Source organism: Misgurnus anguillicaudatus, chromosome 14 (genome assembly GCF_027580225.2).
Source record: "Misgurnus anguillicaudatus chromosome 14, ASM2758022v2, whole genome shotgun sequence".
Lineage (NCBI taxonomy): Eukaryota > Metazoa > Chordata > Actinopteri > Cypriniformes > Cobitidae > Misgurnus > Misgurnus anguillicaudatus.
In genome coordinates, this window is record NC_073350.2 from 24849669 (window position 1) to 24862243 (window position 12575).

The 12575-nt window shown below is 39.8% G+C and overlaps 1 protein-coding gene across 3 annotated transcripts in view; it reads right to left on the reverse strand.

The window, feature by feature from the left end:
* chd5 (chromodomain helicase DNA binding protein 5) overlaps positions 1-12575 on the reverse strand; it is a 41545-nt gene that overhangs the window by 24817 nt on the left and 4153 nt on the right. For all 3 annotated transcript variants that reach the window (XM_073876131.1, XM_073876132.1, XM_073876130.1), the window contains exons 2-4: positions 8570-8730; positions 304-492; positions 121-239 (exon numbers count right to left, since the gene is read on the reverse strand). In XM_073876131.1, coding sequence (XP_073732232.1) covers positions 121-239; positions 304-492; positions 8570-8730 — 469 coding nt within the window. The remainder of the gene's footprint in view (positions 1-120; positions 240-303; positions 493-8569; positions 8731-12575) is intronic.

Consider the following 12575-nt stretch of genomic DNA (forward strand, 5'->3'; position numbering starts at 1 on the left):
TATAAGAAAACTGTCATCACAGTGCCATTACTTTGTACAAGTATTAGCATATGCATAAGGGAGCGTTTTTAAAATAGAACAAGACAACTTGACAGCCGGGCATTAGAGAGGAAATCCTACCTCAGAAATTGGCTAAAAGCTTTGTAGTTGGTGATCGTTTTATAGTCATCCTCTGAGAAGGCGTACTGCACGTCTTCGAGACCCCACTCCATCATGAGCTGACTGGATGACTTTGGTTCCTGAAGAAACGGTAATTAGCATTTTTTAAGAAATACAGTACCTCATTGTCAGAACTGACTTTACCTTCATGTTTCCATCATCGTCGTCATCATCGTCCTCGTCTTCATCTTTCTTTCTCTGTTTGGTTTTCTTCTCCTTTTTCTCTTTGGGTTTCTTCTTCTTCTTCAGGGAACTGTAGGTGCTGCTTTCGCTTCCTGACCTGTGGCCCCGGTCTTCCCTGTCCGACATGTCATCCAGTGCGCGAGCGAGCCCCTGTTGCAACAGGTTTTTTAAAAATATTGCTACAAAACTTTATACAATGACGACAGGTATTATCAGCCTTTACCGATAAGTGACTGGTCATTCCACCTAGTGTTTGTTTTAATATCTACTGACAGCTAGTTGGATGGTGAATGATTTAGGGAAATTTAAATGTCTCTTTGAATAAGTTTGCATACCATCTATTTGCTATTATTAAATAGTAGTGTGTTCATAAGCGCATTGCATCACCTGTCAGGCTCGACCAATCGAAAACCAATATCACTAGTGGACAAATTCATTGCTCTGGACCACAGATGTTTGAAATGGAGAACTGACATCCATCTATTTGGTAAAGCCCTCACATCTTCAAACCTTAAAGGGACACTCCACTTTTTTTGAAAATATACTCACGTACTACCTCCCCTAGAGCTAAACATTTGATTTTTACCGTTTTGGAATCCATTCAGCTGATCTTAGGGTCTGGCGCTACCACTTTTAGCATAGCTTAGCATAATCCATTGAATCTGATTAGACCATTAGCATCACACAAAAAAACAAAGAGTTGCAATATTTTTCGTATTTAAAACTTGACTCTTCTGTAGTTACATCGTGTACTAAGACCGATGGAAAATTAAAAGTTGAATTTTTCTAGGCAGATATGGCTAGGATCTATACTCTCATTCTGGCGTAATAATCAATCACTTTGCTGCCGTAACATGGCTGCAGGAGGCGCAATGATATTACGCAGTGCCTGAAAATCGCCCCCTGCCATTGAAAGTTACTAAGGGGTATATTTACTCACTCTCATCCCATTTCAGATGTGTATCACTGTGTCTGAAATGCCCTACTTTCATACTATATAGGAGACGAAAATTAGGGGAGACGAGTAGTATGCCTGAATTCATAGTATTCGAAAAATAGTTGGAAAATTACCCGAATGATCTACTACTTCAGGAAAGATTTTGAAGTGTGCATTTGATGGACACTACTATCCCATGAACCCCCCGGGTGAGAAGTCACCCAAAGAAGAAGAAGAAGAAGAAGAGGCGTCTTCATGTTCAAAAAAAGTCAGAAAGTGGTAACACGGCTTTACATCTAAATGTAAAAACAAAACAAAAAGTGGTACCTTATGGTTAAATTGTGCTTGTATAACATCTCTGCTAAAAAAACAGCATAGACCAGCATAATTCCCATGCTGGTCCATGCTGGTTTGGTTCTGGTTTAGCTGGTGGTCACCAGCATACAGCACCAAAACACAACATATGATGGTCTTGTTGGTATGCTGAGGACCACTAGTTAAACCAGCACCAAACCAGCATGGACCAGCATTAGAATTATGCTGGTGGTCACCAGCAAACCAGCACCAAAACACAACATATGCTGGTTTTGCTGGGTTTTTCAGCAGGGATCACCTGACGTCTTACTGGTTGTTTATTATGATGACATGTGTCACTTGATTTACATTCACACTACCCATATTCATACTATATAGAACGTACTATTTCAACCGTTGAAGAGTAGGTACTTCATCTTATTTAGTACGCATTTGCCTTAGTATGTGACATAGACTGTAAAAAAAGATGGACGACGCCTGTTCGCTCTCTTCCATTGGTGAAAAGTGAAGCCGCCAGTGTCCCGATACGGCGCTGATATCTTGGGTCTTGAGTCTGCGCAGTAGCGATTTCGGGACCAGTCCTGCGCAGTAGTGAGCAGGAAGTAAAGCCGCGAAATCAAGACCCCGCCCTCGCAGAATGCGCATATCACACGATATCACAGCTATCAATCATGACATGACACTACCGTTTTTATAATTATTAAATAACTAACTAAACACAAACTTATTTTAAAAACAAACATTTGAATTTACATCAGCGTGATAAAAACTACAGTAAATGACAGAAACCAGCTTCGGAAAAAAGATAATTGAAGTGTAATTAATTTTTTTAGTTGGTCTCAAGTCCCATTAAATTACATGGGGAGGCGGGGTTTACTGGGACCAGTCACTGGGCGGCGATCGAGACGTTTTGGCTTCACTTTTCAGGGCTTGTGCGGCACGCTCGGTATGTCATTTGGGAGGCAAGTTATGACTTCCTTTTTCAGTTCAAATATGGCACATCTGTAACCTTGAATCTGCATATGACGAAGTCACGAGACATGTAATCAATGTGTGCCACCATATCTGAACATACAGCGTTGTTCTCTATGTTGTCATGGATATGTGACGCATCGATAAATAACCCCAACATTTTTATCCTTTTCTCTGACAAACATTTTGATTTGCTTCAGAAGCCATATATTATTCCACTGAGTCTTTTGGATTACTTTAATAATGGATGAATGTGCTTTTTGGAGCTTCGCCATTTTGGCTTCTAAGATAACATGACAGCATTTTAATATAAAATTATTAGATTTGAAATTAAACGAAGAAAGGAAGTCATATACATTTGGGATGGCATGAGGGTGAGTAAATTATGAAAGCATTCTTGTCTTTGGGTGAACTACGACTTTAATGAAAACCAGGCATTTGCTGTGGCGCAACAACTGATAAACGTGAAATCACTCGTACATTTCCAATAAACGATAACCAGATCATTATTACATTATTATTAGTAACATCTGGAAACAGAAGAACCAATCAAAGAGATCACACTGCTAGTGCTAGGGAACACGTGTTAGAGTGGGTGAATGTACTGTGTGTGTGTATGTGTGCGATTGGAGAAAGCCTGTTGCTGTGCTGCAGCTGTACACTGGCTGTCAGACGTCTCCTCATCGCAGGGTAGGCCGGCACTGCCGCAGAGCGCACGAGCTCCACCAGCAGCCGTTCTGTGTTGCCATGGTAACCAAACTGTGCAGCGTTAGGGAGGGGGCGCAGGGGGAAGCTCTCTCTCTGCTGCAGCAGCCAATGGAACAGCGCCATCCAATCAGACGCGTTTGCATAACGAGCTTGTTATGCAGAGTCCCCATGGTTGCAGTGCCTGCGCTGTAGAGCCCGTCTAGACAAATCTCAATCACGTATATGGGGGAGGGAAAGAAAGAGAGAGGAAAGGGAGAGAGAAAGAGAGAAAAAAGAGAAAGAGGGAAAGATAATGAGAGAGAGAGAGAGGAAGAAAGCAAAAAATATGAGAGAGAAATAGAGAGAGAGAAGGGGGGTGCTTAAGCGAGAGGAAAGGGGGAACCACTAAAGAGCTTCACAGCTGGAGCTGTAAGGTCTCCCAAAATTCAAACCTATCTGTCTACCTAAAAGTAAAAAAGGTCCAACGTAAATAAATGCCACAACGATGTATTTAAGCTGACACCATTCTGCTGCTATTTCAATACATAATGCAGTATTTGAAGTAATAGTTCTCAAAAATGCCATAATTTACTATGATGTTCCCAAATGAGTTGAGTTTGAGTTTTTCTTTCATGAAATACAAAAGGAGATATTTGGCAGATGTTACTGTCCTTGTGTGAGCTTGTTGATTTTGAATAAATATGGAATTTAATGTATGCCATTTCAATTGTATGCCAAATGTATGCCATTTCAATTATTGGCATGACCTTGCTCAGTTAATATAAAAAATTTCAAGTATTTCAATTTCAAATATTTTTACGGAATGTTCTTTACATTATGTACACTGAAAAAAAAATGATTCATTCAATGTACTCAATTTTTTAAGGTAAGTGGTTGCAATCAATTTATTTAAGCTAAAGGAAAAGTTCGGTATTTTACAGATTGTTTATGATGAAATAGATTTTTGACTGAAATTTGGACATATGATGCTGGTCCGAGAATTTTCGGTTTCTGTTGTATCAGCCCTCACCTCTATAATGGCTGCATAGGTGCACTGGAACAATCCTTCCTAAAATGCATTAAACTTTCGTTTACAAAGACGTGAAACTCTTCGAGTGGTCAGGGGTGTTCACTGATATGCTCACACAAAAATTGCTGCAAAAGATGCTTTCCAACAGGTGTTTTAGCATTCGTTGTAAACTTGTGGACCTATTTTTCCAAACGCATCACACTCGTGCATTCTTCCGCTGAGAGCTTGAATAATAAACACTCCAGCCCAGTTGGTGGCGATAATCCGCCATTTCCAATTGCATGAATACATCCAACATTCCCGGTGCGGAGTAATACCACCTCACAGCACATCTAATACAAGTCAATGGAGTTGGACAAAAACTACGATAAAACCTGTTGGAAAGCATCTTTTGAAGCGATTTTTGTGTGTGCCTATCAGTAAACACCCCTGACCACTCGGTGAGTTTCACGTCTTTGTAAAAAAATTTTTAATGCATTTTAGGAATGATTGTTCCAGTGCACCTATGCAGCCATTGTAGAGGTGAGGGCTGATACAACAAACACCCCAAAATTCCCGGGCCAGCATCATATATCCAAATTTCAGTCAAAACCGTTCTATTTCACCAAAAACAATCTGAAAACAGGGCTTTAAAGTGTATGTTGCAGGTTAACCACCACTGTCGATTAATGGGTACATAAATCACTCAAGATATGTGTATAATTTTTAAAATGTCTCAAAAATGGTCTTAAAGACCACTTTTTTTACGTTTTTGGTATTAACGTTTTTTTTAACGCAATTCTGCGATGACGTCACGTTGGGGAGAAGTGGAGAAAGACTCAGCCAGAGCCATAGAGATAGATGAGACATTTATTGCTGTTTAATACTTACGTATATAATTTGGAAATCATATATACATCGTAGGAAATTTATAATGTGTTATACTGCAAAGTTACCTTGCTAATTATTATTTATGATATATGTGGAGATAAATAAAACTTCGCAAATCTCCTGATTTGATCCATTCATGTCCTGACCACCAGGCTAGAGATTTTTAAACATCCTTAATCCACACTTACTAGTCTATCAAATAATATCTCAAATATATTGTTTTGTAAAAAAAATAAAAGGATGCTTTGTTATATTGTTTATGCGATTATAACGAATCACACGATCATTTTATATGCAGCAGCAGTCAGCAGCTGCAGCATACTCGGATCCGATTCCGACCGCATACATACTGTAATAAACAGGCGTTCGGCGGCTTTTTACATCACGACAGGCTATGCCATTTGAGGAGGAACCGCTCATTGATCACCATATTTTTATAAATCCTGTACATGTTTGGACCTGCCGAACAGGTTGAGCACTTTTATATACTTTGTTGAGCAGAGGCTGCACAGTTTGACCAGCGGGCTGCGGGAACCCGATTGCCATTCCGCTACTGGCTGTAAGAAAGTGAGGGCGTTTGGGTCGCTGGTCCCCGCGAACAGATGTCACGTGCCTCACTCAGCTTCCAGGATTAGAGACATGCTGCCAAAAACGTTTGTGCTGAAGATCGCATAAAGTTACACCCATTTTAGGCAGGATCATGTACCCCCTCAAGCCAGCATGCACGAGTATGTTAATTGTTTGTTTACTTTCTACACGAAGATATGCTAACGTTATGCTATCTGGGTGTCTGCCTATCTGTCTATCTATCTGTCTGTCTGTCTGTCTGTCTGTCTGTCTGTCTGTCTGTCTGTCTGTCTGTCTGTCTGTCTGTCTATCTGTCTGTCTATCTATCTATCTATCTATCTATCTATCTATCTATCTATCTATCTATCTATGTATTTATCTATTATCTGCGCTATCAGAACTGTACTTTACTCGTCTTTCTATAGTCATTCTCAATGCTCTCAAGGCGGCTTTGGTAAATTCTCTCCCCAGCGTGACGTCATACAGTGCATTGTGGGGGAAAGGAGAATCATTGCAAACCGCTGTACTTTTTCAGGTTTTGTGATACCCAACAACATAAAATACAATGGATAACAGTTTAAATGTTTATTATCAACAAGCAAATTGCACAAATTCGTTGAAAAATTTTACCTGCAAAACGCCCTTTAAGTGTAAAATACCGAACTTGTCCTTTAAACAAAAGTTTTTTTTTATTTTATTTTATTATTTTTTTGTTTAAATGTAGCTTAAATAAATTGATTGCAACCACTTGCCTTAAAAAAATTAATTGAATAAATAATTTTTTTCAGTGTATGAAGATTTTATGAGGGGGGAAAAACTTGCATGGTTTTTGAAGACTGGGTCACAAATCATATAAACTACTTCAATTCCGGCCAGCAAATGATAAAGCATTGTTTCCTTGTTATTTAACTATTGCTTAAAAACAACGTTATTTTGTGTATTTGGTATAATACAATATGTTCGCGTGGTCTATTAAAAAAAAAAACATTATTTTCCACATACTGTACAATTTTGTAGCTCCAGATTTCACTTTCTTCCTGAAACGCATATTTGAAAAACTCTGTGTCCCTGATTGGCCAGCTAATCTGTACATTGTGATTGGCCTGAATACCTCTGACTAGGGATGTAACGATTAAATTGCGTGTCACATTAAAAATGCCTGTCTGAAATCGATTCTGAATCGCAAGGCTCCGCTTCTTTGTTTCATGCACAGCTTGTGCGTGTACTACGGCATTTGGTCAGGAAGTCCTTATCAATCTAAAAATCATTATGAGTCGGAGTCGTTTATAACGTACATTTAAAAAAGCAACACTCATTAAATAAAAATCATTCAAAATAGTCTTTATTATCATGAAAATCCCTGAAACAATTTGAAGAACAGCGATATAAATATTCCTGTAGACATTTCCTGGAATAGTGTTTGTAATGCTACTTCTTCTGTGGCAAAAAGGGAGTTTCTGCATGAGAGTGCCCCCTGCTGTTCGGATGTGCCGGGATTTCACCGTAATTCATTCAAATTCATTCATTGAGAAAACGCGCATTTGCACGATTAATCGTTACAGCCCTACCTCTGACGTCAGCTGGAAATGTAACGCTCCTTACCATGTTTGAAATATTTGGTCACAATGCAGTGCTTACAGGAGTTAACTAACAGGCTGTAATTCTGATGCGGGAGGAATTATGATAATGTCAGTCTTGTCTAAATCACCAATCCTCCAGGAAGTAAACTGTTGCCTACAATCCGTGTGTTTGTTGTAGTCCAAAAAAAAGAGATTTACATTGGAGAAGATAACACGCGTCATCATTTACTTTGGGATATGTACCTTTTGCATATCCTTAACATGTACTTATACACACTTACACACCAAAGTAAATGTAAAATGTGAATCGGACAATAGGTGCTCTTTAAAACTAAAATTTCCAAAAGTTATTTCCACTTCCAGTCCAGACAAAAACGAATCCCTCCTGCTGAAATATCACTTATCATTGCTTACATCTGACAAAGCATCAATTCCCAGTCACCTGTTACAATCCCCAAACTCTCCACAGTCAATCAGGTTTTGGTACAGGTGGCCGATCAGCTTTGGTGAGTTGAGCCATTAAACTTGCAGACAGCGGAAGGGCAGGCGGCGGTTTTGACCCGCATTGATTTGAGCCCATGTCTGACACGGCACTGCAGGGAGAGCATGACTGACGCCAAGCAGGGTGCTTAGCTGCTGAGGGGAGACCCTTCTGCCCTCTCCACGGCACATTTACCACCGCTGAGAGGGAGGGAGCGAAGGAGCCCTGACAGAGTGACCGAATCTGAAAGAGGAGGCAGGGTGAGCGAGAAAAGAAAGAAAGAGAGAAAGGAGAAAAGGGAAATCCTTCTCATTATCCCGACGGTGACTACAGTCAGCTGGCAGGCCTGTGACCGACTGACCTGTCAAACATTTTATCTCACTTCACGGCGCAGATGACACAGCAGGCACGGAGGGATGGTGGACAGGAATAAAAGGGCTGAATGGTAAACAATCTGATATAATACACTTGGGTCGGGCAATTTGTTTTATATGGAGCATTCAGCAGTGCTTAAGCCGTGGTATTGCCGACAACAGCGCACCTGCTCTTTCTTATGACTGCTGTGATGTAGTGCGGGCTAAAGCTGGATCAGGATGCCATTTGTTATATGGATGATTTAGTGTCAGCCTGATACAGGTGAGACAATGCGTGGCCTTGGTCCTGAAGGCGCTAAATAAATTCAATTGATCACAATGCCCAAAAGCACAAATCAAAGGTTATAAATAACCGAAATCTACGTCACAAAAAATCAGATACATTCTGATGATGTCAAGTTTTATTGTGCATACCTCCTTTTTTTTCTTTTTCTTCACTTTAGGCTTTTCTTCCTTGCCCTCTGTTATCTTGCTGGGTTTCTTCTTCTTTTGCTGTTTAACAGAGCCCTCGGAGAAGAACCTCTCTAGTGGTGACAGGGGAACACTCCTCTCGCGCCCACCTTCCTCATCCTCATCTGATGAAGAACAAGCATACAAGTCCACATCTTTGAGATTAAGCCACACAGCATCTACACCCCCATACATGACAAAATTGTCCCATAAATTTAAAGGAATAGTCTACTCATTTTCAATATTACTTCGACTCGCCTGAAAAGTCCGCTCCCCTTCTCACTCTCACAATGGGAGAGGGAGGGTGTTACTGCGCCGAGTCGAAGTACGCCCAAAAGTGCTATTACGCCATACAATATAGTTCCTCTTTTGAATCCGCTTAGAGGGGCGCTGCGTTTTGTTTTGTACCGCCAAGCTTGCTCGTACAACTACTCGTCTTAAATAGGAAAAACGTTGATGTGTTTGGTCACTTCTAACTTTATCTCTAAATGGTACCATTGAATGAATGGGATTAAGCTAAATGCTATCGAAGCGTCGCAGCGCGCTCCAGCACTTACGTGCACGCACACAGATGATAGAGGGATGTATCAACAATTCTTAGTTAAGGTAATAACATATTTTAATATTGAAAATGAGTAGACTATTCCTTTAAAATGTGGATACATAACAATATTTCTGTTAACAATGTGTTTTACTGTATGCAATTAGTTTGCATTTTTCATGGAGGCGGTTTGCCAGACAGGGTTCAGATTAATCCAGACAAAGCGTTATAAATTAGGACATTTAAGCATTTTTTACAAACATACCACACACACACACACACACACACACACACACACACACACACACACAAAAAACCAATACAAGTATGGCACTGATATATGTGAAGATATGTCTGTTCAATGTGTTTTTTAAATTTAGTGAGCTCAAAAATGCATTTTAGTATAGTACTAAGATAAGCCCTATCTGGGAAACTGCCCCATTATGTTCTATTTTAGGTCTAAGTGTATATGATGACATAAAATACGTGACCCAGGACTACAAAACCAGTCATAAGGTTCTGAAATTGAGATTTATACATAATCTGAAAGCTGGATAAATAAGCTTTCCGTTGCATTGATGTATGGTTTGTTAGAAACGGGCAATATTTGGCCGAGATACAACTATTTAAAAATCTGAGGGTGCAAAAAATTTTTTAAGAACAAATATTTGGAAATATTGCCTTTAAAGTTGTCCAAATATAGTCCTTAACCACACATATATTTCTAATGATAAATACCTGTTTTATATATTATGGTGTGAAATCTACAAAATTTCTTCAAGGAACATGATCTTTTTGGCAAAAAAATCTATAATTTTGACCCATACAATGTATTGTTGGCTACCGATACAAATTAAGAGTTTGGTTCCAAAACGCGATAACGCCATTTTTTTTAAAAAATTAGTTACCGCCAAAATCAGTATTGTATCTGGTCAGTATTAAAACGTAAATTCTTAATTTTACGCAAAATCCAATATCCGCTGTGTTATTCTGTCATCTTTTCTCCCTTTTTTCCCAAAACGCGATAAACGGCACTCCTGCTTCTCTGCAGAATGCAATAAATCCGCTCCACAAATCACAGCACACCATTCCACGCATTGTAAACAACAATGGCGGCGCGTTGAATACACACAGAATCCTAGTTTTCCTCATCTACTTTGTACTTCGTGATCAACAAACCAACAAAATAATACTTTTGATGGCACTGTTAAACCTGTATTGGTTTTCTGTAACAGGGAAGAAATGTAAGCCATCAAAATCTAATAATTAACACGAGAGGCACTCGGGAGACGGAAAAATGCCGGCTGCTGCTTGTTCTCCTGACAGCATCAAGCTTCTGTCATGCTAACACATTGACCACAGGAGATCTTATGAAAAACTTTCCATTATTTTACTTGAAGCCAACGAAAATCGAGCAGGACCAAAACATTAAACAGCTGATCACAGTCAAAAAAGTTCAGCGACGACGTCCCAAGGATGACAGCAGCAATGACAGTGTTCTTAATATGACAAAGTAAGTGTTTTGATTAACGCCATTATGTTTTATTTTTAATCAGTGTATACCACTAGTCAACTAAATAAATATAACATGGCAAAGGTGAATGCACATTTATACACCCACCTAAAGGATTATTAGGAACACTTATTCAATTTCTCATTAATGCAGTGGTGTTATGGTGTGGGGGATGTTTTCTTGGCACACTTTAGGCCCCTTAGTGCCAATTGGGCATCATTTAAATGCCACAACCTACCTAAGCATTGTTTCTGACCATGTCCATCCCTTTATGACTACCATGTACCCATGTCACAAAGCTCGAATCATTTCAAATTGGTTTCTTTAATGAGCTCACTGTACTAAAATGGCCCCCAAAGTCACCAGATCTCAACCCAATAGAGCATCTTTGGGATGTGGTGAAACGGGAGCTTCGTGCCCTGGATGTGCATCCCATAAATCTCCATCCAGCACCTTGTTGAATCAATGCCACGTAGAATTAAGGCAGTTCTGAAGGCGAAAGGGGGTCCAACACAGTATTAGAATGGCGTTCCGAATAATCCTTTAGGTGAGTGTATATTGATTCAATAGATTTATAGCATTTTGTGAAAAAAATAATCAGTTTTTATAATAAATCTTTGAAAATCAAATTATTGATTTGAATTTTTTATGTTTTTATATCCTAAAGATGCTACGTGAAAGTATGTAACAGAAAATAGTGGTTTTCATCTTGTCACTTTCTTGGTATAGAAACGCGTTTTGGAACCAAACTCTGCCCTTGCGACTTATATACATAAAATAATCCTACATACTGTAAAGAACATTCTGTGAAATATAACTTTGATAACTTTAATATTGACCAATATTGAGTAAGACCATGTGAAAGATTGAAATCAATGTGAAACATAATTGACTGAAACCAAACTTCGATGCTACAAATCTCATAATTTGATCATGAAACTTCACCCGGCATTTCACAGACAGGGTCACATATTTGACAGAAAAAAACGAGAGTTTGTTTTATATGGTTGGGATGCCCTTTTTTATGTTAAAAAGGCAAAGTTGTCTTTGTTTACCCATCTAATTCCATGGGGGGCTTGCCTATGTAGAACCAGAGACTCCTTTGCTCCCTGAGAGAAAAAGACCCTTGTTGACAAACTGAAAGGGGAGCGAAAAGAAATGAGGTGAGGCTTCTGCCACCTGCTGAACTGTGAATCTCACACTGTAAACAAAAACCACTGTCTGGAAGCACACACGCACTCTAACACTTCAATACCACCATGCTGTCAAAAAGGGTAAGCGCTAAAAAAAAGACATCAGGAAGGCATCCTCTGCACTACGCTACGACTCCCGCAGACTGCCTATCTTCAGCTCAGACTGTGGCCCATGAAATATGCAGTGTGTGTGGTGAAGTCGATCAGCTAAAGCCCTGCCCTACAGCCCACCACGCCCCATGGGAGCCGACGGAGATGGGGTTTTCCCACCCTCTTGGATGCTATCCTCCAAATCCACTTAACCTTCATTTAGCTGCCACTATGTTTGAGGACTTCAGCTCTGGTGAGAGCAGCACATCTGAAGCCCGGCTCGCAGCCCTGCGTTGGGTGTCTTGAGTATTTACTCTTGTAAATACGGAGCTCCCCATCTTTTTGTCAGTTTTATCCTTTTATTTTAATCTTCTGCTGCACATAAACAGAGCAGTCGCCCGAGAGATGATGGATATTTAGGGCAGCGCGTCTGCGGTACATCTCACGGGGAGGCTCTTTCATGTCTGCAGAATATGTCTGCTGCCTGCCAGGCGCATCAAGCTCACATTTCCTCTTCATTCATGTCTTACTTACAGTCACTGTGATGCAATACAGCACACTTAATGTGAGAATACCTTGCATTGTCAAAAAAATCTCTTAAGAGGTTTGGATTATGCTGCACCTGCGTAATTT